Genomic DNA, 22,713 nt, shown 5'->3' on the forward strand with positions numbered 1-22,713 from the left:
TGGCTTTCAGGCGCTTCGGGTTTCAGACGTGCCCAAGCGTCGCGAGACACGCTGCCAAACTGCATCGGCTGAAAAGTGGAAAATGGGTTGCCAGATTGGAAATTTGGGGTTTGAAACATCGGTGACGTACAGTAAATGTATTGTGTATTTACTCCATATATAAATCAATAAGATAAATGAGGTGAAACTAGATGACCCCTGATGGGTCCCTCAATAGACTCCTGTGAGTGTCTTCTTCTCAGTTGTCAACCATATGATATTGCTTTGTGTCGCCACCTACAGGACGGTAGTGTAACTACAACAATTGCAACTATTGACAAATTTACAAGCCAAGTTGACATGCTAGTACAAACTCTGATGAATGACTTTCAGGAAAATATAATGCATAAATTACATTATGGGCGGGCTCTATATTAGATTCCCTGAGTCAATATATAATCACAAACATACTACAGTATTCTGCAAGAAAATGGAAAGAGTTGACTTTTGTTCTTAAGAGGTCATAATGTAAAATGGTGCAAAATAATAATAAATGCAATAAGATTAGTGCTCCTTTAGGGGACTTCCAGTCTTTCATGAGACATTAATTTACTCTATGCAACCCACCGTGTCATCTTTTAAGTCTGACAATGTGTGGACTCACAGGGAGAAGAATGAAGTGTGGTCGTCATCCGCCAATGTTCACTCCACCCGTTTGCCTCACTGTGTTGTGATGCAGTGCAGACTCACTGTACACAACACTGCACTGTGCAAACAGGAAATCTCCCCACATTCATACAAGCCCGGGCAGGAATACGAGTCATGCATTGGGTTGCAAATGAGCAAGGGAAAATACAACTAAATGTAAGCTCAGCTCTGCAATAAAGTAAACATAAGAAGGCTAACTGAAATGACAAAGTGTGGCAATACATTTGGAGATTTTATCTATTGTGAGTTATAGTGACTGGTTAAGATGCATTCCAGGGCTTTGACAAGATAAGTTGCTATGTTTTAGTTGCTGTATTTTACTGCTAGAAGTTAAACACGTGCTCCTCTTTGTTAAACACAATCATGAATTAATACACTATTAAAAATGGACACATAAAATACAATTAGTGGTCATTACAAAAAAAAAAAAAGTGCAGCTACATCAGATTAGATTACATCACCAAAGAAGAATGCAAACATTTGGTGTTGTCAGTGTCCAAGAAAGTTGATGCAGTTTTGCAGATTTGAAACAAAATATTGTGGCTCAGTCAAGTGGAGCTGTTTCAATGCTCAAATAAAAATCCATCAGCCTAAAGATAAAAATGCAATGAGGTTTGGTGTCTATATGAAACTACACAACGCAAAAATCAAGTATGCATAAACATAGCTTGCAAATTTTAAAAATGTATGTTTCTGCTCTGATCCTCAAGCACACACAAGACACTCAACCTCAAATAACGTAATGCATGTTCACACTTAAATGTTTTTTTTTAGACATGAACATGAAATGGCCTCAAAATCTCAGGAGTTTTTGCTATGCTTATCTAATGACATAAAGGATCACATGACTCATAATTGAGGGGCGGATTCAACATTTGGGATTTGCAAGACATATTTCACAAATAAACAAAGTAAGGGAGAATATTGTTGAGTAACGCAGGAAATGCCGCGTGAATCACAGCCATTTCCTTGCATTTTGCTTCAGGAGCAACATCTCTAGGGGAATTCAATTTGCTTGGTGTAGTACGCCCTCTACTGGACACGTCCCGAGATTGACATGGATTCTACAATCAACAAAATACTCCACAGACAACAATATATGTGGCACAAGAACAAGACACTAATACGCCTTCTCTAACTTCAACCGAGCTATCTGTGCATTTGACAAAACTTAGTGCAGCTCTGCTTACCTTCTTGCATCGATGTTGTGTTTCTCTCCCTCTGTGTCAACACTCCAAATGAATGGCACTTGCGTGAACCAGATAAAAGGTTTACGTGGTTGTTTAATTTCACACTTGATGGAACTCAACTTGACATATAAACAAAAAAGAGCACATTTTCCATGATATATCCTCTTTAGATCATATCTGCAACAATAAAACGTATAATGAATTTCATGAATTGCAAAAACTGTCGGATCTATTTCGGAATTTACAAACAAAAAAGATTTTATTTTGTTACATGTTGCAATTAAACCATATTTAACCACCTTTTGCAGACAAGCCACATTAATTCAAACGCAAAAAAAAAAAAAAAAAAGAAATTCATGACTTTTGCGGTTAAGCAATGATTCAAACCAGCCGTTTTCTCTAACGTGTCCATGGTGACAAACAATGAAGTGATTGTCATCAGCAGCAAACAGTCTCAGTCTGGCAAATGCTCAAAGATGCTCAAGCGGTGAGAAGATTGATCCAATAATTAATTCTACAATTTAAGATGACTGAACGTGAATTATTTAGGAAGAAAATGTTCAACAGTGAAATTGGGAAAATGTTGCCACACACAAAACTGCAAGGGTCATTTTATCACCCCTGCCAAGTGTGAAAGTGCAATTTGCATTGTTTTGTTAAATTCCTTTCAATAAGATGAGGACTACCCCTTACAGTCAACTTTCATCGGGACCAAATGCTGCTGTGAGCAAACACATCCAGCAGGTGGTGCTGTGTCGTGTTTTGTCATTTTAACAGGTCACATAGGTCAAGTTATCAACTCTCCCATTCATCCATTTCGCTCGTGCTAATTGTGTACAGATTTTAATATGATGTATATGATTTTTGTGGTCATTACCGGTCCGCTGAGGGATGCCATGGCTATGACGTGGCCCGACATAAAACCAACGTAGCATGCATGTCTTCGTGTATAAGGGATCAAACTGGACTATGTCCGAGATTTTGGTCAGGTCTGAACGTAGGTACCTGTCCATAAATCAAAGTTTCTGCCACACCCACTTTTGGGTCGAGGACTTCTGTTAAAACTTCCATAGCCCCCAACCCACAAATTAGCAAAAAACAAAAATGCAGCACTTTTCTGGGGAACTGATTTTCAGCCATTTTGACAGGTCTGCCTTACAGACACTACAACAAACATCATCATATAAAAATTGCCCATATGAGTCATCAGTGCTACAGCAATTCAGGCAAAACAAACAAACAAAAAAACATAGTCCTTGTCAAAGGCTATCTCATCATAGTCCCATATCTTTTACAATCACTATATAGTATGCTTCAAATACTCCACTGTGGCCGAGCAGTCACTCCATGGATCGTGCGCGCTCAAGATCCAGTCTGAGACAACGCGCACGTGTTGTTGGGGTTCCAAATGAGTGGCACGCTCAGAAGGAGGAGGGTGCTTGTGGGTGCTTTGTGGTTTTTATGAAGTCCCGTCATTCCAGTGTGTGGCCCATTCCTTTTTATGAACACCGGATTTCTCTGTCTGGAACTGCGGCCGCTCCTGGCGAGGGATCTTTACCGCGTGGTACTGAGGCAGTTTTTCTTTGTGGTGGGCCCGTTGGAAGAAACCACACTGGATGGGAGAAGGAAAGTAGTAATACACACAATTAGCATATTCAATTAGTGTTGGGTTTCCGTGCCATTTTGAAAGCTCCATTCTGAACTAGACACACTAGTGAAAATTGGGGACGGGAAAAAAAAATTGCAGAGAAGTGACGACTGTGGTGTACTTTGTAAATCCGTGTTGTTATTCCACACACTAACACACCGCCAACGTGCTCTTAGGAAACACCTTAAGCACCTGTTGATTATGTCACCAACACAACAGCATGTGTACTAATTTACTTGTGCAAGTATGACAAGCCAAGCAAGTGTGTGACAAGTGCAGACAATCCAAAGCAACACACAGCACAGCAAGCGTTTTAAAACGCCGGCGGGCGTGACGTAACATCAACCGCGTGGCGGCCATCTTTACCGCTTGGAGGGAGGGAGGAGGAGGGGAGAAAGCAGGCCCGACTGAAATGTGTTCTCATTCCAGTTCCGAGGCCTGCTTCTCCACCTCCGAGGGCTGGACACCCAAATGGGCGCGGTAGTACTCCGTGTCATAGTGTTGGCGCCTCTTGTTGCGCTTGAAGAAGCCACACTGGGATTTGAAAAGGGAGGGGGTGAAAGAGAGCAAGGAAGATTTTCAGCAGTGAAAAGGAGAAAATAGCCACCAAGCAGCCAAAATGTTTTTGTAAGACTGCTAAAATCATCTGATGATGTTCGCCGCCTTCGGCACCCTTCAGTTGCAAAATTCATAAATTGGAATGAAACGACAGAGTTGAGTAGTTGTACGGGAGATAGGTGATGATGTCATTACCATCCACAGTAAGCAGACCAGCAGGGTCAGAAGAAAGATGCCAGCCAGGATGGCGATGAGGATGATCCACCAGGGGATTGAGTACTGGTCCACTAGACCGGGCTCGGGATAGATCATCACTGAAACCTGCGAAACATGAGAAGCATTCAGTTGATATTATGGAAAGCTGATATTCTGTGGGGTGATGGATTCATAGATTAAATTGGGCATTGCGTTTAAAGTTGGCATTTCAATAAATAATAATTATAAAGAGTTCAGTCATTCCTAAATAGAATATTTAATTTCACTCATTCATACCTGTGCTTCAGCATCCCTGAGGAGCAGATGTTTGATGGTGGACTTGACGGTGATTTCTGCTCTGACCAGCAACTCCAGAGCACTGACAGCCGGGAACTCCTAAACAACACATGGCGGGTGTGAAAAAGTGACGAATTGAGTGTCCACACAAATTGTACCTCAATGAAAGTGCTGTTCCACAGCCTTCCGTGAATCCTGAGCACCGCCTGCCCGGAGAAGCTGTGGAGGGGGCACTGCAAGAGCATGCAACGCGCTGACCCCAGGAGACAATCCTGTCTCAGCAAAACAACAATTCATCATCGTAAAGGAAAACTACTGGCTTTAGCATGTGATGAGTTCATTATTTCTTCTCCTCTTACCAACTTGAGTGACTTGCGCCTCTCGGAAGCAGCCACAGCCGGAGCGCTTCGTTTCACGCTGCCGCCGGTCGTTTCCTGGCCTTCGAGATCCGGGTGGGAGCGACGGGTTCGTCCGACCTTGTGACAACCGTCACGAACGTGAGATCTTAACATTTTTGACCATACCTTCAATTCTCCCCATTGAAATGAATTTGAATATTGTACTCCAGGTGTGGTTCATTCTACATGCATGATGAATTTATGGACCTCCTGTCCTATTATGCTCACCGTTTGATTGACAGGCTGCGCAGATGCGGGGGCATCTAGACTTAAAGGGTTGATCGCCCCCACAGGAGTGCATTGGGATCCATCAAAGTTCAGACTGGCCGGGTACAGGAGCCACTTGCCATTGTCCAGTTCATATGGCCACATGATGTTGAGGAAGGCGGAGCCAAATGTTTGCAGCGCTTGACCAGGATTGGCCACCTGGGGAGGGGGGATATTTAACCCCCAGATTGAAGCATGAAAATGAACTCATTTATAAAGTTGGGGCTCCTCACCACAAACTCAAAGTCCACGGGGCTGCCGACATCCTCCAGACTGCTCATGGCGCTTTCGCCCCTAACAGCACCGCTGAAGAACAGCTGATGAGGACGAGCCAGCCTGCAGCAACACACAATCGCATCAGTAGCAAGCTTGCACATATGCAAAACAATTATTTACATTCATTCAGGAATACCAGTCTGACATTTTTATTAGCTTCATAAAATAGGGTGTACCTAATATTGTGAGTGTTACTTACCCACTGACAGACAGAGGGAGCTCTATTACAACTTTCGCCATCGCTGTGATCTGTACGAGGTCAGGCTGCTCACTGATGCTGTTGATCAAGAATGAATGTAAATAATAAAATCGTTATCAGATATAGTATAATATGTTGCCATTTTGAAAATGGACAGAGAAAAGATACTTGCGTAGTCAGTTGGAGGTCAGCGGTCAACTCTGTCGTTTCAATGGTGATGTTGGCCGTGCTCAAGTTGATGGTGAATTTTAACTTAAAATTAAAAAAAATAAAATAAACAGATATATTCTTATTAGCCCATATTATTAAAATAAATGTAATTAAAATAATTATATAAAAAAGATTTAATGCTATTTTACAGTTTTTAATTCTATTGTCGCTATAACAAAATGTTCATTCCAACTGACTAAGCTCACCTTTGTGTTTCTTTTCACGGGGTTCCCCAGGTCACATTCTACATCGGAGCCATTTTGATTGGCTTGACACCTCATCTAGAAGTGAGTCATAAAATTCCACAAAAACATCAACATAGTGCATCACATGGAACATGGGGTTTTTTTTTTTGTGACCGCCTAAAGCACCTGAGCGGGCACCCTGGAGCCGGCGTAGGAGAGCATTCTCGGGAGAGAGACGAGCAGCTGAGCGGCGTGGGCGTCATCGCCGTCCTCCTCGGGGCGAAGCGGGTCCGAGGGCATGTTGGTGACGGTGATCTCCAACGCCACTACGCGCTGGTCGGACAAGGAGAAAACCTGCACATCGTTCTCGTCCCTGAGACGCACAATCGAGGTTAAGATTAACAGCTATGTAGACTGAACCAAGATGGCTCCAGACTGGCAAGGCCCATTCATACCGTTGCTAGGCAACAGCCAACAACATTCACGATACTCTGAGTTCATGTTTTATATCCACACACTAACCTTGGCAGGGGGGTGAACAGGTCAGAGGTGAGAGGCCGCGTTCCAAAGCGGTAGCTCAGCTGTAGGTTGCTCTGGCAGATTTTGTCCGGGCCGCATCCCTCGCGCAGGAAGTTCACCTTCAATAAAAGAAGAAGATATGCTAATGAGTACAGTAGATATTAGAGACGCACATTAATTAGAAGACTGGACGTTTTCCAAGAGTGACTTGAAATTTCTTGCGGAGAGTAGTAGTAGTAACCCCGAGTGACCTCCGAGTGCAGCGTGTTGGAGGGCGACACGTTGAGCACAGGAGCCAATCTCTCCAGCCGCTTAGCTCCCGAGTGTCTGTGCGGGGGCACAGGTTTAATGGTGTGGGTGATGGCCAATGAGATGGGTCGAAGTTTGTCCCGGATGTTCTCCTGCGTGGAGAGAGTATACAAAATATAGAAATATGAGCCATTAGGGGACTGATTGATATTTTGCACATATGGGATGTTGTGCCAACCAGCATCCCGGTCCTCAAGTAAGTTTTACTGACATGGAGTTGGAAGGTAGCGGTGGCACACGCTGGGTGTTTCTGCCGATGAAGCTCCACCTCCTCGATCTGCGTGTACTCGGACTCCAGGGAACTGCGGCCCAGGAAGTTGACGCGGTGCGGCAGGCCCAGCTTCCTGCGCTCCGCGTCGGCTTCAAAACGCACCATCAGGGCTTGAAAGTGGCAAGAAATCAAAATGTTAGCAAGCACAGAGGTTGAGCAGCATTTTTAATTGTTACTAGAATAAATAACGTGTGCTAATTAGCCACCCTAGCCACCAATTAGCCATTCAACACTAAACTGAACATTATGTCGGACTCACTTATATGTGGCGAGTAGTGCACTGGGTGAGCCGCATAGACAAAGCAAGCCTTGACCTCGATGCTACAATGAAAAAGCAGAGGGGAGAGCAAACAGATCAGGAACGTAAAAGGAGATCAATTTACAGGATCGTGTGGATCTGCTCTTACCAAACTCCATCTCGGCCTTTACAGTTATGCTGTGTCAGATCGATGTATTCCGGGTCAATGGATATTTCCCGAATTACATGGATGACTGGGCGAGACCTTTATGGACCAAAAAAAACAATGGAGTGTCAAAAGAACACACACCGACCGGATCTGCTTTTATATGTATACCTGAAGAGCACCACTGAATTATTGAGTGAGCCAATGGCGAGGTCTGGATAGTGGTTCTCATCCACGTCCAAGCCGCCTGAGATGGAGTATCCGAAACGCCTCACGTCAAAGTCTTGGCCATCCAGCACCTAAATAGTCACAGGGAATAAACTTGATCTCTTCCTGTCATCTACTTTTTTTCCACATCTTAAAAAAAAAAATCACCTGAGCAGGTTTGGTTTCAATTCCTGCATCCGAGCCTCGGTAGATGAACACCTTGCCGTCCCCGTCAAACGGAGCACCAACGGCGATGTCTGCACCGGGGTTACAATTGTCGTGGATTTTGACCAGTTTTGATTTCAGTTTGACATTTTTTTTAATTCAGTTAGTTTTGAATAGGTTTCGGGGTATGTTTATTAGTTTTATTCGATTCATTTTTTGTTACAGTTTAGTTTATTATTAAACTATCTGGATCAGGTTCATCCAATGAAATGTTATTCTTCTGCAGTAACATGACAGTTTTATCCTGTGGTTTAAATTCTCAAGTTACTCCATCTGTCTAATACACGTTATCTAAAAATACAATAGAGTAAATTCTACATTAGACTTTGGATGGATTTTTGTATGTTTGACTCTCACCTCCGTATCCGTCCTGGTCCAAATCACCTATGTTGCTGACCGTCATGCCAAACATGGAGTCGTATGTCCCGTTGAGACGGATGGGCCGGGCCTGATCGTCCCAGTGTCCAAAGGGGTTTAGGTACACGTAGACGGCACCACCGATCTCAGCTTTACGGTCAAAAAAATTGGGCGCTCCCACGATCAAGTCGGTCCAACTAAGAATAGGAACAATTATAAAAAGACATTATGATTTTGTATCTAGCAACTAGTCTCCATCAAGCACTTTGGTTTAGTTCCCTATTTCAGGAGGACAGAAGACAAAGTGTCTCCTCACCCATCATTGTTGAGATCAGTGGTTGCCACTGAGTAGCCGAAAGAAGACGCGAGCTCCTCTCCCCAGAAAATATGCTCGGGCACCAAGCGGTGAACGTTGTCCTTGCGTAGCAACACCACGGCCCCCGTGTGATTAGCCCGCGGTGCACCTGCCACAAAGGTCAACTCCCCGAGGCTCATTATTCCCATGGCCGAGTCCACGGAGAAGCCTGGCGGAGGAGGCGGAAGGGGGTAGTTAGGCTCAAGATTTAGTAGTATTGACCGTGGTGGGTGGTTGGGGGGGCTTCTCTGTGCTCATCTTCTTACTAATGAAATGTATGCCTAAAGTGACTATTGATTTTGTGTCCAACTCCTGATGAGGCCAGCTAGCGCTTGTCGGTCTGCGGGTATGTGGGGTGATCTATTGAGCTTCAGCTCATGTCTCACGAGGTCTGCATCGCTTAATTTTAGTCGAAGCATGTAAACATTGTGACTAGACATGAATCAGATTTATAGCCCAAAGCGGGGATTCCTAAACTGTGGTGAGCACTCTCCAGGGTGTGTGGGACATTAATTGTGTAATAATTACACAGCTGTAAATGGGTCTATTTGACTTTTGTGTAGGTGCAACGACTTTGGGGGATGGGCCCCAATGACAATACAATAAAAGCACAATTACTAGGTTTTACCAAAATAAACAAGCCAATGGGCTTTGTTTTGAAAGGGGGTGCATCAACGTTCATTGTGCACTTAGTCTCCCCAATAACATAGGATTTGGATATTTTCGAATGATTTAATTTGGTTTCACTTGATGCACTCACATCTTTAAAATCCAAACCAACTTTCAGATTCAATTTTTTCGATGAATGTTTTGTGGTAGGGTTAGCCCCAAGTATTTCATTGTTTGTTCACTGTGTGTGTGTTGTGTGATTGTGTGAGTGTGTGTGTATAAAGGATAGAAGCGTGATTGTGGCAGGTGGCAAGTGTGGTGCGTTTAAATCCAAATAATACAAAACAAATCATAACAAACTATTTAAACAGAAGCAAACCACATGCATTTGTTATAACATGCTGGGTGGGGAGGTTGTGAGTGACAAAAGGGGGGATGCTCCGTCTGACACTAAATTTTCAAAAATGGAGGCGACAAAGCTGAGACAAACAGCAAGCAGCACCAGGACGACAGGCGAGGAATGTCTGAAGTGTAAAATATAATGGGGGTGTCGCAGGAGCTACTTTTGCCACACATGGTGTTTTTTAACTCACGTCAGTTACAAGGTCAACAATAAAACTGGAGTGGGAAACGCAAAACAAATGCTTGTGAGGTAATTTTGTGTCCTCAGCAAGACTCTGCATACTTCTATATTCTTAAATATCCTATTCCAGTTTTGCTCCGTCAGCTAAGATTTGTATAGATGTTTGCGTATATATTACATTATGTTAATTATATACTGTAATTATATCCTGGCAGTTTTTTTATTACATTACAATTATTTTAACTCATTATTTTAAGACTGGACAACTTAGAAACACACTACATACTAGTAATAATAAAAAAAAATACATAAATAAAGTTTTTAAATAAATAAATAGATAAATTAAAAAATGATACATTTACATAGTTTCCTACCAAATTCTCATGAGCACAGGCTTTTTTTCGTCAGACGTGCGGGTGTGTCATTTCATCTTGTTAGAATCAATGGGGTCATGTGAGTTATTTAAAAAAATGAAGGCTAAAATGTCACATGGGAATTAGTGTTGTCAAGGAGACGGCTAAATAAGGAGTGGGGCAAAAGGGTCAGCGGGACTAGAAGGTATGTGATTTAGGAGATTTACGGGAGATCCACGCAGTCAGTGAGACGTAAGAACACCGCAATCCAACGTTAACCATGAAAACGTCCTGTGAAGTCGACGACGGGTCACTAAGCTTCAACGGGACACTTGCTTAAAAATACCTCAAAAGAAGGTAATACCAACCCTTGTTAGTAAGCACACTCCCAAAAAAACACCCAAACCGTATGCTAGTTAGACATTTTTGGAAAAATTAGTAGAATGGGGGCAAGCTAACTAACACCAAGATACCCCGGAAAAGCCTCTTTTTGTACATTACATGCAGACTTGAGATGACAAAGACTTACAGACACAGGAGATGAACTCAATGTTGCTCCAAGAGACAACCACCCACTGATAGTGTAGGAGTCCACTGGCTTCGGTGGGGTTCAGATACCCCATAGTGATGGTGTAATGGTTGTCCGTCTCTACGTGTAACCTTGCCGTGTAACTGATAAACCATCCAAGGTGATCTTTTACCAAACATCTGCCATGGACTAACTATGACAGGATAAATGGAATCGAAATCATGACTGTCATGTTTAGGGTGGTTGTCTCTTAACAGTAAAGTCCAACACAGATCGAAATCCAGACACCATTAGCAAGAAAGGATTAACAACAGGAAGAAGAAAATGGGGTTTAGGGCTACTTCTAGATCAGGAAAAGCCAACCCGGTCCAAAGAACAACACATCACGCCTACAAACCTAAGTAGCTATTATGGGCTACATCCTCAAAGGCTGTGGGCTTCGTGGAGGGCTCCAGAGTTTTGTACAGCGGTTCGTCCTTAACTGGGTTAGCCAAGAACAAGAGCCCTATGGCCCCAGACAGGAGAGGAAAGGAGGTAGAGGGACCAGCGCAGGGAGGGTGACAGGGTGGTGAAATGTGAGGGAGGTGAGGCGGGTAGAATGAAAAAGAAAGGGGGAGAGGAGGGTGCAGGTGAGATAAGCTGTGACTGATTGGTGCTGTGTTTCGGTGGGTGGGTGGGCGGCAGCCGTTTTCCCTGCAGAAAACTCCCGGCTCTCTGGTGGAGCGACGGCCCTCCGGGTTCAGAGTGTACCCTGAGTCTCATGGCTGACATCAGATCATTTGAAGCCAAATATAATTTCCAGTCCAGAAAAAACTCTGGACACCAAATCCCAGCCGGGAATGAGTTGAAAACCTTGAGGGTTTTGGCCATAAATAACCTTCCAGGAATAGATGGAGTCACTGCTCAGTTGTGGCCTGGGGCTATATCGGAGAGCGGTGAGGTACAGTCTGAGCCCTGGTCGCCATCTTCCACCAGACCCTCGCTTCCTCAGGGAGGGCGAACCCTACCCAGGTAACTGTGGTAGGGCACAGGGATGAGCCGGGCATTAAGCTCTTTCTGATCCGCCACCTCGTAGGGTCCGTCATCATAGACACCAAGGTCGAGCAGCGTCTGGTTTAACAGCTGCATGCGCACTTCACCTGAAATGCAAACGTGTGAGGCCAAAACATGAAAACAGGTATACGCTCCCAAAACACTGGCGGAAACCATCTGGACGGCTACACTGGAGAAAGACGTTTGGGTTGATCGGATTCTGGAGCGAGATTCAAACAAGATGAGATTGTCAATTAACTGTGAAGCAATTCATTTACAGTTGGTATTAGATAGCAAAAGAATCCAGGCACATATGGAAAAGACTTCAGACGCTTATCCCAAGTTCAGAAAATTTCCTTCCCTGCGTAAAGTCAATGTGTTTAAATGTTTCCTTGTGGGTTAGCTGAGATTTACACCGAGTAGTTCAACTCTTACATTGCGGCTTTTTAATCCATACAGGCCACCGTACCTTTCCAGTGGTATGTCCCGGGGGCCCCAAACAATATGAAGTTGTTGTCTGGGGTGAAACTGACGGAAAGACCTTGTTGGCAGAAGCCAAACTGCTCGTGACCCTGCGGTCGGCCCTCACAGAACTTCCACTCTCCTCCATCCAGGTCGTCTCGCTTTGTCAGGTCTTCACTCAGAACGTAGCAGCGTCCGATAGGAGATCGCGTCTCGGTGGGTTGGTGCACGCGCTGCCTGAGCTCGTACAGGTGAGCGCAGGTCTGGGGAGAGGTAACAGGGTAGCCAAACATTGTGCAGCTGTAGAAGTAGAAGATGTTTTTTAATCAAGAATTCCTGACTTACCACCACCTTGCCTCCAATGCCTTGGCTCTTGACAGTAACTCCCAGCCATTGGTTGTCCTTGTTCTCCTTGTTTAGACTCACTGAAGGAGAAGAACGCAAAACAGGATGAGAAATAAGTCTAGGATTTGGTCCGAGCGGCAAGGTGCTACATGTGACTCAAACCAGATCAGGCTCGAATTTTTGTTCCGTATTTCAAAAGCATGCAACTTCGGTTCTTGGCTCTTTGGTGACTTCAATGCTACTGAAAAGAGAATAAAAACGTACCTGTACCATCAATATCAACCCTCTCACAGTCATATTCCTCGGGTGTGATAGGACACTTGAACAGGGCTCCAGGTCGACTGCCGCGCAACAAACCGTGGCCTGCAGCCTGTGGCGCCCCAACTAAGATCCTGAGACAACACAATTGTAAGGATTAGCATGATGGATGAATCGATCCTCATGTTGGAAAATGAATCCATCGACAAATGATGGTCAGCCTGCACATCGATCATTAGAACCATCACAACGAGTTAATGTATGTGATATCAGGAACTTTGCATAATGATTCAAGGTAGTACTAACTGTGATATTTTGGTCTGCGGTTGATTTCCTGTATTTAAATAGTACAATCACAAACAAGAATCATGACATCAGATAGTGTAGCCCGACCAAGTAGTGGTACGTGTATTAGACAAAAAACTTTGCTTTTCATTATCTCGACTGTGGGACAGCTCTACGTGGGCTCTATGTCGTTTGCACAAACTTGCTTTGAATCTCAACCTTCACCCATCATGGAACGCCTTTATTCTCACTAAGATGGTTGATGATATTTGTTGGGGGGCAGAGTCGCTGCCCTCTGCCTTATTAGGAGCGCAGATTCTTAGGCTATTTTAAAAACTGAATGTTGGGCCGCATTCCAGCCAACACTGTCAGGCATGGCGGATGCATGGAAGCAAGTCGTCAAGACACAGAAGGGGAAGGGGGGGGAAGTTCAAATAGGAAAAGTAAAAATAGTTAGCCTTAAGGATCAGCTTTTGTTTCCATCTTAGCCACGCTAGTGTGACTAAATCACTCTCTTTGGTCAGAGTTTCATTCCATCGAAAATAATACAACTGTTAATTCACAATCCATTTTAATCTGATAATTCCCAAGCTATCTCCGCACTTTGTTAATATGCTTGCATATGTTTTTCGGTAAGTGCTCCTGTTTTGGTTAGCAATAGGCTTCCAATGTGTTAAGTCTTCAATGTCCATGTGTTATCAGTCATGTAAAATCAATTAGTTCAAATGATTGCAGCATATGAATCACCATTCTGGACTCCTAATTTCATGTACTGCAGCCTTTTGAACACCTTTATTCTCCATTGTTCAGCGATGAGTCAGAAAGTCTCTCCGTCATTTTCAACTGCCGGATCATCTTTCAGCCAACCCACATGACATGCACAACTAAGCTTTGTGGGGTTTAAATCTGTGTGTCTGTATGCTTCTGTGTGTGCCCGTGCACACACATGCATGTGTGTGTATTGGTGGTGTAATGTGAATATAATTACCCGCACACAAAAACACACACACATTGTTGGCATATCCTTACTGTACTGTACACTACCATCAATCCACTGAGATCATATCGAGCAGTTGAGTGTGAGCTTGGGTTTTGTTTGGAAAAACCCCGCATGAACTGTCTCATGAAACTGTATAGACGAGTTGAATGCTCACTGATTTTGCCTGAAGGTTATTTTTCATACACAAACTAACGACAGGTCAATGAATAGTAGTATCATAGGTACCAAGTGAACAGCTGTTATGGTTTACTATCATTTACCAGAATGTAAGATAAACAACGGAGCACTGATAACAAGACCTGCCACCCAAATTAAATTGGTGTTAAACCGACAAAGACCAGACGATCGCCAAGCATTTGGCTCAAACAAGCTGTCAAGGCAAAAGGTTTACTTCATAAAATCTAAACAGTAACAAATACACTTCTGGCTGAAAATAACAAACACAGCAGAACCTTACGCTTCAAACATTGTTCATTGACCCTAACCCTCATCCACCCTAAGCACCATGTGACCCATCCACTTGCGTAAGCTCGTTCAATTTATTCACATCCATAAATGTGCTACTTCTCCTGATTTTGTTTAGGACGATCACATGCTAACTGTTGATATTCTTCTGAGTTCTATTGTACAAACTAGACTACTAATATTTTGGATCTTTCCAGTGAGTGAGTTGTACCAGCAAGTAGATTCTGATGGATAGACTGACTTCTTGCGTTATATCAGTGAATGCTTGTGACGAATGGGCAGATGGATGGACAGAAGGCCATATGGACGTACAGACGAATAGGCCCGCATTTAGCAATATACCAATGAATTGCTTCGAACAGACAGACAGACGATCGTCTGATTATTTCTCAGTGGGCGTCTGACGGTGAATTTTTGGATGCACAGACGGACATATGGACGAATGGATGGCGTTAGAGTTGTTTTGGATGGACAGACAGACATCATGTTACACCAGTCAGTCGCTTCTGATGGCTGGATTGACGTCTCTCATTCTTTCTGTTATGTGTCAGTCACTTCTTTCTGATGGATGGACGGCTGGAGGGTAAAACGTTTTGTCATCATGGTGATACGCTTACTTTTAATGTCCCAGGATTGATGATTTGACAGCCGCTCATAATTGTGGAACATTAGTTGCACCTTCAACATTTCCATTAGGATTTTAGACTGATGAACCCCCAAGTCTACTCTCACGCTTAACATGTGTTCGGTGGACAGGAGGCAGTGGAAGGCAGCTCTTCAGGATCGGCAGGGGGGTGATGGCCTCCCCTTATTGTCCCGAGGCAAGACTGTGACCTCTGATCTGGATATACAAACATATACTTGCAAAGTCAAACATGAGCATACTATGTACCCAAATTTGTATTTACACAGTCAAAGTCTACATACACCAACTATGTAAACCAGGACTCAATACCCGACCCGCCGTCTGTCTTTAAAACATTTATTTTTGGGGAACTCTACGGGAAGCAACAGCTGAGAATGAGATGCTGTGAATCATAATGTGTGCCACAAAAACAGAGGGCATGGATAATGCACAATAAAAGGGGAAAAGAGAAGGACAGAGACAGCTGGTAGTCCATGCAAAAACCCCTTTGGGACACGATGGTTCACAACCGGGAAAGGTGATTCAATGCAATGATTTGCTTCAGTTAAAAAAAGACCAAAAAAACAAATCCCCTCAGAAAGTGTGTCTCAAATGCCCTCCGGTCAATTACACGGCACATACTATATAAAGACAGACTCGCAGAGTGGCAACTGAACACACACCAAGGTCAGGAACTACTACACCATCAGTTGCTATGGCGGATGCCAGTGAAAACAAAAATGACAGACCACCATGAAACAGCCGCAAAGTATAAGATGCACAAATCTATTTTTCAGCATCATAAAATCCAATTAGCAATGGTCGATATATCGCATCATAGCGATCCCTAATTCCACCTGGGGTGGTGAAATTAGATTCACTGTGTCTATATTGCGAACAGATGCTAAAAACCAGGTCTGTTTTGGGACCATTTACAATGGCAGCACCATGTGCAATTTATTTTTCGACAGCGCTCAAATCCATCCGATTTTTGTTCACTTGACTCAATTTACTAAAGATGTGCCGTGCTGAACTCGGTTGCGTTTAGGTATTATATGACACAAATGAGCCAATCCTCGTGTCACATACATCTTTAACAAGCCACTCATCTCACCAGTTGGCCTTCTATTGATCAACATGTCAATGATCATTTTCAGGAAATAGATGAGGTAATGATTGGCCCTTAGGAATACGTTCACATCTGTTCTATAATCTTCAATGTCATTCTTCTCCTTATCAATCAATTTATCCATCCATTTCGGTATTTACCTACTGAGACTTTAAAGTACACTTGTAGGCACTTCTTGGACATATGTCGCAAAAAAAAAAAAAACATTCACACTCATACCCAATTCAGTCTTTAAAGAAACTAGCATTAACAGTTGAAGTGTTGAAGATGTGCTAACCACTAGCATCACCAAGCTAACACAAACATTTCATTTAATGTTGAATGCTTTTATGTTAACACAATTATTGCATTTAACTAGTTGGTATTTTTTAGTGATGATAATTATTGACAGTACGCAAAATTTATTACTTGGAATGCAAGAAAAAGCTGTCAAATAAAATGGTTTAATTTCCTGCCTTATACTTGACAGCTACTGTAAAGAGATGCTATCACCTGATTGATTCAACCGCAGGCTTGCACACACACACACACACACACACACACACACACACACACACACACACACACGCACGCGCACATTTAATCAAAAGGTGAGGCCGGTCATAGCTTATTCATCCCCGCGGCTCCTGTTTGTGTTAGACCCTCCCCCACATTAGGAGAATGTGACCACTAGGGTCAACCTCGTCCTTTCTCCTCAAACAACCTTGATGACACGTGAATAATCAAACACCAAAAACAAACGATGGAGCCACCGATTATCTAAAAAGCATGCCATGTTTTCCTGCTCTCAGTCCAACTGAAGTTGTGTTTTTCTTGCTGACTCGGCGCTTTGTCCCGCGCTCTCACTCCGCTAATATTCTTGAAAGCTTTCGGGCCTGGCACCAACGCTTCCCGCCGAGCTTTTGTATGGGTCATGGCAGGCCGACGGAGTGCTAAATGGACAGACAGTGAAGAGTATTCAATGAGAGTTCTATAAATTATTTCTCCTTGTAGGTAAGCAGTGGGAAAAAGAAAGGACTTCGATGCACTGCCAAGGCTTTCACATGAATGGGCTGCAGGACAAGAGTTACTGTAGACAGATTATGAATTGAGTTTGGGGATGGGAGGGGGCAAAAGCGGGGGAGGCTGTTCTTAACCCAAGATGGAGGGCGAAGGGGTGGCGGGAGAAGGAGGGGAGTGTTTTATTGTGCTTTTGTGATGCAAATTGACAAGTCCATTCTGTGTGTGATGGAATGGTGCAGGGACATAGTGACATACATTTAAAGAGGTGTCAAACTCATTCTTGTCACATGCTGTATTGTGCTTATGGGTTCCATCTGTTATGACTGTTATGACTGGGAAAGGATATGCATATATAATTGCCGAACCAGTTAGTTTAAAGTTTAAGTCCCTCCATGGCCATGCAGCACTCAGCTCCCTTCCCGGATTTTTCAATGTGTCACTTTTCTTCAATACGCCAACAATTTACAACCCGCACGATGGATCACAGCGTACTAATATGTTGCAGTGAGATTGTCGAGAGGCGGAAATGGCTTTCTTGAATACAAAAGCTCACTCTCAAGGGCTCAGAGGATGAAGATGAAGCACAATAGATGTCTTTGAAGGCCACATAGACAAAACAGCATCGATGATTTGTGAGCTGTGGAAAAACACTGCATCGTGTGCGCTTCACTTTCAACAAAACGCAGAGGCCGGAAAAAGGATCTAACACTTTCATTGGATTGGGTCCATTATATAACTGATGCAGTGGCAGTGAGCCAAACACATCTATGGAGAAAGCTACATGTTGTATATCATGCTGCAATGGCTCTACACAGACGGACAAATGGCAGTAAAACATGAGTACATGAGTGCTTCATATAGACTGTACGTAAGTGCTTGATTGTATCAAATTAAAGTAGCACATACGAAATGTGCCCGCCTACTGGATGGTGATCAATTAGTTTGTGATCTTTTGTTTTAATATGTGAAATGTTGTCAATATTCCTTTTATTTTGAATGAGCTTTTTATTGTCGCCATTGTTTTCTGTCTTGGAATATTTTTAAATGCTTTAATTTGTTGATATATTTATTTATATTTTAAAATATGTATTAATTTTAAACCTTTATCTTTGTGTAAAATGATTTTTATTTATTTTCATTTCGTTTATTTATTATAGAGATTATATTTATGTTACATTTATCTTGAAATGCAAAATTTCTATCTTTATTTCGATGTTGAAATTGCTATAATTTTTTTTGTGCCTTTTTTGCTTCATCTTTATTTCAACTTTTTAGTAACTATTATTTCATTATGATTTTTTTTATTTATATTACGTTTTATTAGTATTTCTTTTATTATTTATATTGCATTTATGAGTTGAACACACACACACAAGCCATTATGTCACAATCAATGTTTTTACTTTTTGGCTAAAACGTGGTTTGGTTATTTACAACACAGTTTTCGGGTAAAAAATCTTTTAAGCAGCCATCAACAAACAAGCAACACCAATCCAATTTGAGACTCCCACGAGGTTGTGCGGGAAGTCGGACAAAGTACAACGACGAATTTGCTATTCAGATAGACAGCTGGGAGTTTGAATACAGGGAGTTTCCTGTCTTGGCCATGTGCTCAACTATTAGTGGAAGCACTTGTCATCTCAGTATAAATAGCAGATCCACACATAACTCCCACTCAAATGCCTCCGTCGTCTGTCTGACAGCAGTGGCAACAGCAGATTGTCAAGCTGCTTGGAGATGCCAGCAGACCTCCACCAAGGCCAAGTCATAGAAGCCAGTACTGTGACGCGGAACAAAGACATTACAGTAATTCGTTGCACCAGCCGCCAGAAGCCGGGCATCAGAGTGGGCTTCTACCGATGGCAATCTTTCACAAAGCTGCTTTGATTTTTACAAACCATCTTTGTGCTTTCAACAAATGACTGAAACTCAAATTACCTTATTTACACTCAACACAGAAGTAGTGGAAGTGCCTCAGTCAGTGCTGCTGTTTTGGTTAGCGATTACTGTATTTCAGGGCAGTAGGTACAGGGTGTCTCGAAAGTCACTATAAGCTTCTTTTTCGCTGTTAAGTTTTAGGCATCATTCATGAGCCAATCAGAATAAAATGCTTAGACATAACGGTTTTTGTATATACCGTGGTTTTTGATGAAATATGGTGCGTCAAATAAATGATTGATTGGTGTTCTGTTGAAGATGGTAGTGAGTGTTACAGTCTGCTTGTGTCGGGGCCAAGTTGGTTCTGGGAACTTCGGTGAAAGAAAAAAATCGGACTTTTCAATACTCATTACTGGCGCCTACAGGACAGGAGTGCAACAGCACACGGCAAGATTTGTCAAGTGTCAAGACGGGAATGTTTTGGGTCATATTGGATCATGTGAAGTGTCTGGAACTTCAAAGCCGTTATCTTCATATCACAATCAGTGCAGTGCAATGTGACCTCAGGCAAGAGTCACACACAAAGCTCGGCCACATTCAAAGACCAGATGAGTCAGTGGAGCGTCTGATTACAACACTTTGGGGCAAGATGTCTCATCACGGCGCTTTTGAGAACGTGTCATCTGAACTGCCTAATGGAAATGTATTATTCATACAAGAGAATCGGTTTCCATATATTTGTTTGGTGAATAATAAAGTATGCTCTCTATTAAGTTGCTGCTGAGGTTGTGATACTGATATCTTCATTTCAGGGAATTGGACCCGTAATGCAACACATACCTTTGATATGTTTATTGTGACTGTAAAAAAATCTTCAGCCTATTTAAAAATGCTAAACTTGTTAATTTTTTATTAATATTTATAGTATCCAAGTTAACGGAATCACATCCATACAATTGTAGACCTAATATTGTGGCCATTAAAAGTAAGCACATGCAGTCAGGTGTATTTTGCTAAATATATCGAGTCGTCCATACATAGCGATGAGTGATGTTACGAGCGGCCATGTTACACACCATCCAAGCCATCACTTCTTTGACTCTCTTCAGGTTCTTCCACAGCGCAGCAATGTGACACTTTTGGCTCGAGTCACTTTTTAAAATAAGATGGAGCCATGCTGCTGCGCAATAAATATACACTATTAGATTCTTCACGGTGGCTTTATGTCTGATGTCACAGAGTTGGTCTGAGCAGGCGACAGCATGACTGCAGTGCAGCTAAAGCGGGCAGTTGATGCTTAAAAATGGAGGAATACTTGGATTAGCAGGGGGGTGTCTATATATATATATATATATATGTTTCAAATCAATACAGAGCTTAAGACTAATCATTTTTTATAATTGTATCTCTGCACAAAGGCCGGATGTCCCACTCACTTGCTGTTTTGGCAACGCTTCTAAAGTGATGCTCAAATGAAAAAAAAAAAAGAAGAGTGCAGGATTAAACTGAACACGTAGCAGTAGCTGAGTCAAGACCTGATTTTACAGAAAGTATACGTCAACTCTCGGGTGCGGGAACACTGATGACAATCAATAAACCTTGAAGACGTGTTTAATGAAACAATCTCCAACGTCTGCTGATTCATCACATATGCTCCTATTCGCCCTTGACTTCCCGTTCAGTCTATTAGTTGAATGCACAGAGCACATTCATCTGCTGTGCCCAAATGAATTATGGCTGTCCTGACAATAGACAAAGATAATAACATTCCAACACCAACAAAAAAAGTGGTAAGACATTGGCTCATCTCAACTGGGAATGGTATTAAATATAGTTTTTGAAGATTTGTTTACTATGGTATAATGAGCTGAGTACACAGTTGAGTAGAAGATGGTTCATATATATAAAAAAATAAATAAATAATCATAACTCATGTCACTCAAATCTCAAGGAACCACTGTAGGCTGATGTGCTGTATTAATAATACTACTTTGCCTTGACTGTATGTAAAGCACTTTTTTGATTTATGTATGTGATAAGTGGTAAAAGGCCTCCCTTTTTTTACCGCCTCCGGTAAAAGCTAGTGCTGGAACAGGTGCACACCACACAGAAGTTGTAAACTCACCAGCTCTGAGGTTCTGGGGTGAGCTGCTGATGTAGAGCAAGAGAGAAACCAAAAAAGGTCCCGCGGTCTCCCAGTTTGTGCAGCGTGTGAGTAGTATCCAGGTTGAAAGCCCCCACGTGGTTGAGGAGCGTCAACAGAGCCCACAGGAGACCCATCCTGGTCCCAAGGTGTCTTCCCAGAGCTCCTGCTGCCATGCTGAAGCTTCGAGCAGAACTAGAAGAATGTCCGAGGAGGAATTCCTGCTCCTGCGGCGGGAAATCCTCTTGTTGCAGCTTTTTGGTGCAGTCGGTGTGAAAGTGGGGGAGCAGGCTGGGCTCAATGTGCTCCCGTCGGCTACCAGAGTGCAAGTGTGCAGTATGTGCCTCCTCCCCTCTCCTGCTCCTCTGTGCACCCGAGGGAGACGAGGGAGGACAAGTGCCTTGAATAGCCCCGCTCACTTCTCCCCCCTCCATCCTTACGCACACATACACATTCACACACACACACACACACACACTTGCACACACACGCTCTCAGCTGACAGCAACACTCAAAGGACTGCTGCCAAAATACCAGGCAAGGTTGTCAAGGTACTTGGAGGCTATTGAATAGAGACAGAGTGGGTGAAGAAAAAATAAATATATAAAAATACACCAGACGGTTTTATTTATCTGCTGGGTTCACACGGTCCTTATCGAAATGCTTGAAAAAAAAGTTGAAGAGAATTGTTGGTGTACTACCAGACGTTTGAAAACTTTTTTGTTGTTTCTTTTTGGATGTAATGTTTTAATGTTTTGGGTTTGTATTTTTTTGGGAAACATTCCCAGTGTTTATTTTTTTTATGTGTGAAGGTTTTCTTCCAATTTCCAATAATCATATTTTTAATCATACTTCCCTGCTAGTTAATGGCTTAGAATGACTTAATTTGTCCCATGACCATGATCAATGAAATGAGTGAAAAACTACCTGATTAAATAAACCCCTAAGAAATTAAACTGTAATTTGGTGTTGCACCCTCAGACATGGATTTACTGTATACTGTATAAAATGGAATAATTTTAGTAATTATTTGGAGATACATGCCAGTGAGCATTGTAACATTGTCTGTCTACAGGTGTTGCTTCTCCATTTGTGTTCTAATATCTATTGCTTAACAGTTTATAAAACCACAACATTAAATTGTACGGTATAGAAGAAATGATGGACAGGAAATAGCACGCACACACCCACGCACACAATCTGGACTAAATTCGAAAGTCGTCAGTGCCTGTGACGTTAAGCTACAAAAAGTTGGACT

At 42.7% G+C, this 22,713-nt stretch overlaps 1 protein-coding gene across 4 annotated transcripts; it reads right to left on the reverse strand.

Annotated features, from left to right (window-relative positions):
• Positions 1–1,950: 1,950 nt before the first annotated feature.
• On the reverse strand, positions 1,951–21,904 carry itga7 (integrin, alpha 7). Of its 4 annotated transcripts, none has more exons than XM_037251940.1 (27): positions 21,438–21,904; positions 12,935–13,062; positions 12,671–12,750; positions 12,333–12,588; positions 11,229–11,336; positions 8,719–8,926; positions 8,403–8,599; positions 7,989–8,077; positions 7,785–7,912; positions 7,617–7,712; positions 7,469–7,530; positions 7,150–7,319; positions 6,881–7,030; positions 6,633–6,748; positions 6,297–6,483; positions 6,132–6,206; positions 5,888–5,967; positions 5,716–5,793; positions 5,474–5,576; positions 5,202–5,399; positions 4,935–5,051; positions 4,734–4,847; positions 4,576–4,674; positions 4,279–4,404; positions 3,985–4,059; positions 3,892–3,916; positions 1,951–3,489 (listed from the first exon to the last, which is right to left on the reverse strand). In XM_037251940.1, exons 1-27 carry the CDS (start codon positions 21,887–21,889, stop codon positions 3,377–3,379), a joined length of 3,630 nt encoding a protein of 1,209 aa, XP_037107835.1. In that variant the 5' UTR covers positions 21,890–21,904; the 3' UTR covers positions 1,951–3,376. The 4 variants fall into 4 exon arrangements, with proteins under 4 accessions (XP_037107835.1, XP_037107834.1, XP_037107837.1 ...); XM_037251939.1 differs by lacking the exon at positions 11,229–11,336 and adding an exon at positions 11,839–11,970; XM_037251942.1 differs by lacking the exons at positions 3,892–3,916; positions 3,985–4,059.
• Positions 21,905–22,713: the final 809 nt, after the last annotated feature.

This window comes from Syngnathus acus, chromosome 5, assembly GCF_901709675.1.
Source record: "Syngnathus acus chromosome 5, fSynAcu1.2, whole genome shotgun sequence".
Classification (NCBI taxonomy): Eukaryota; Metazoa; Chordata; class Actinopteri; order Syngnathiformes; family Syngnathidae; genus Syngnathus; species Syngnathus acus.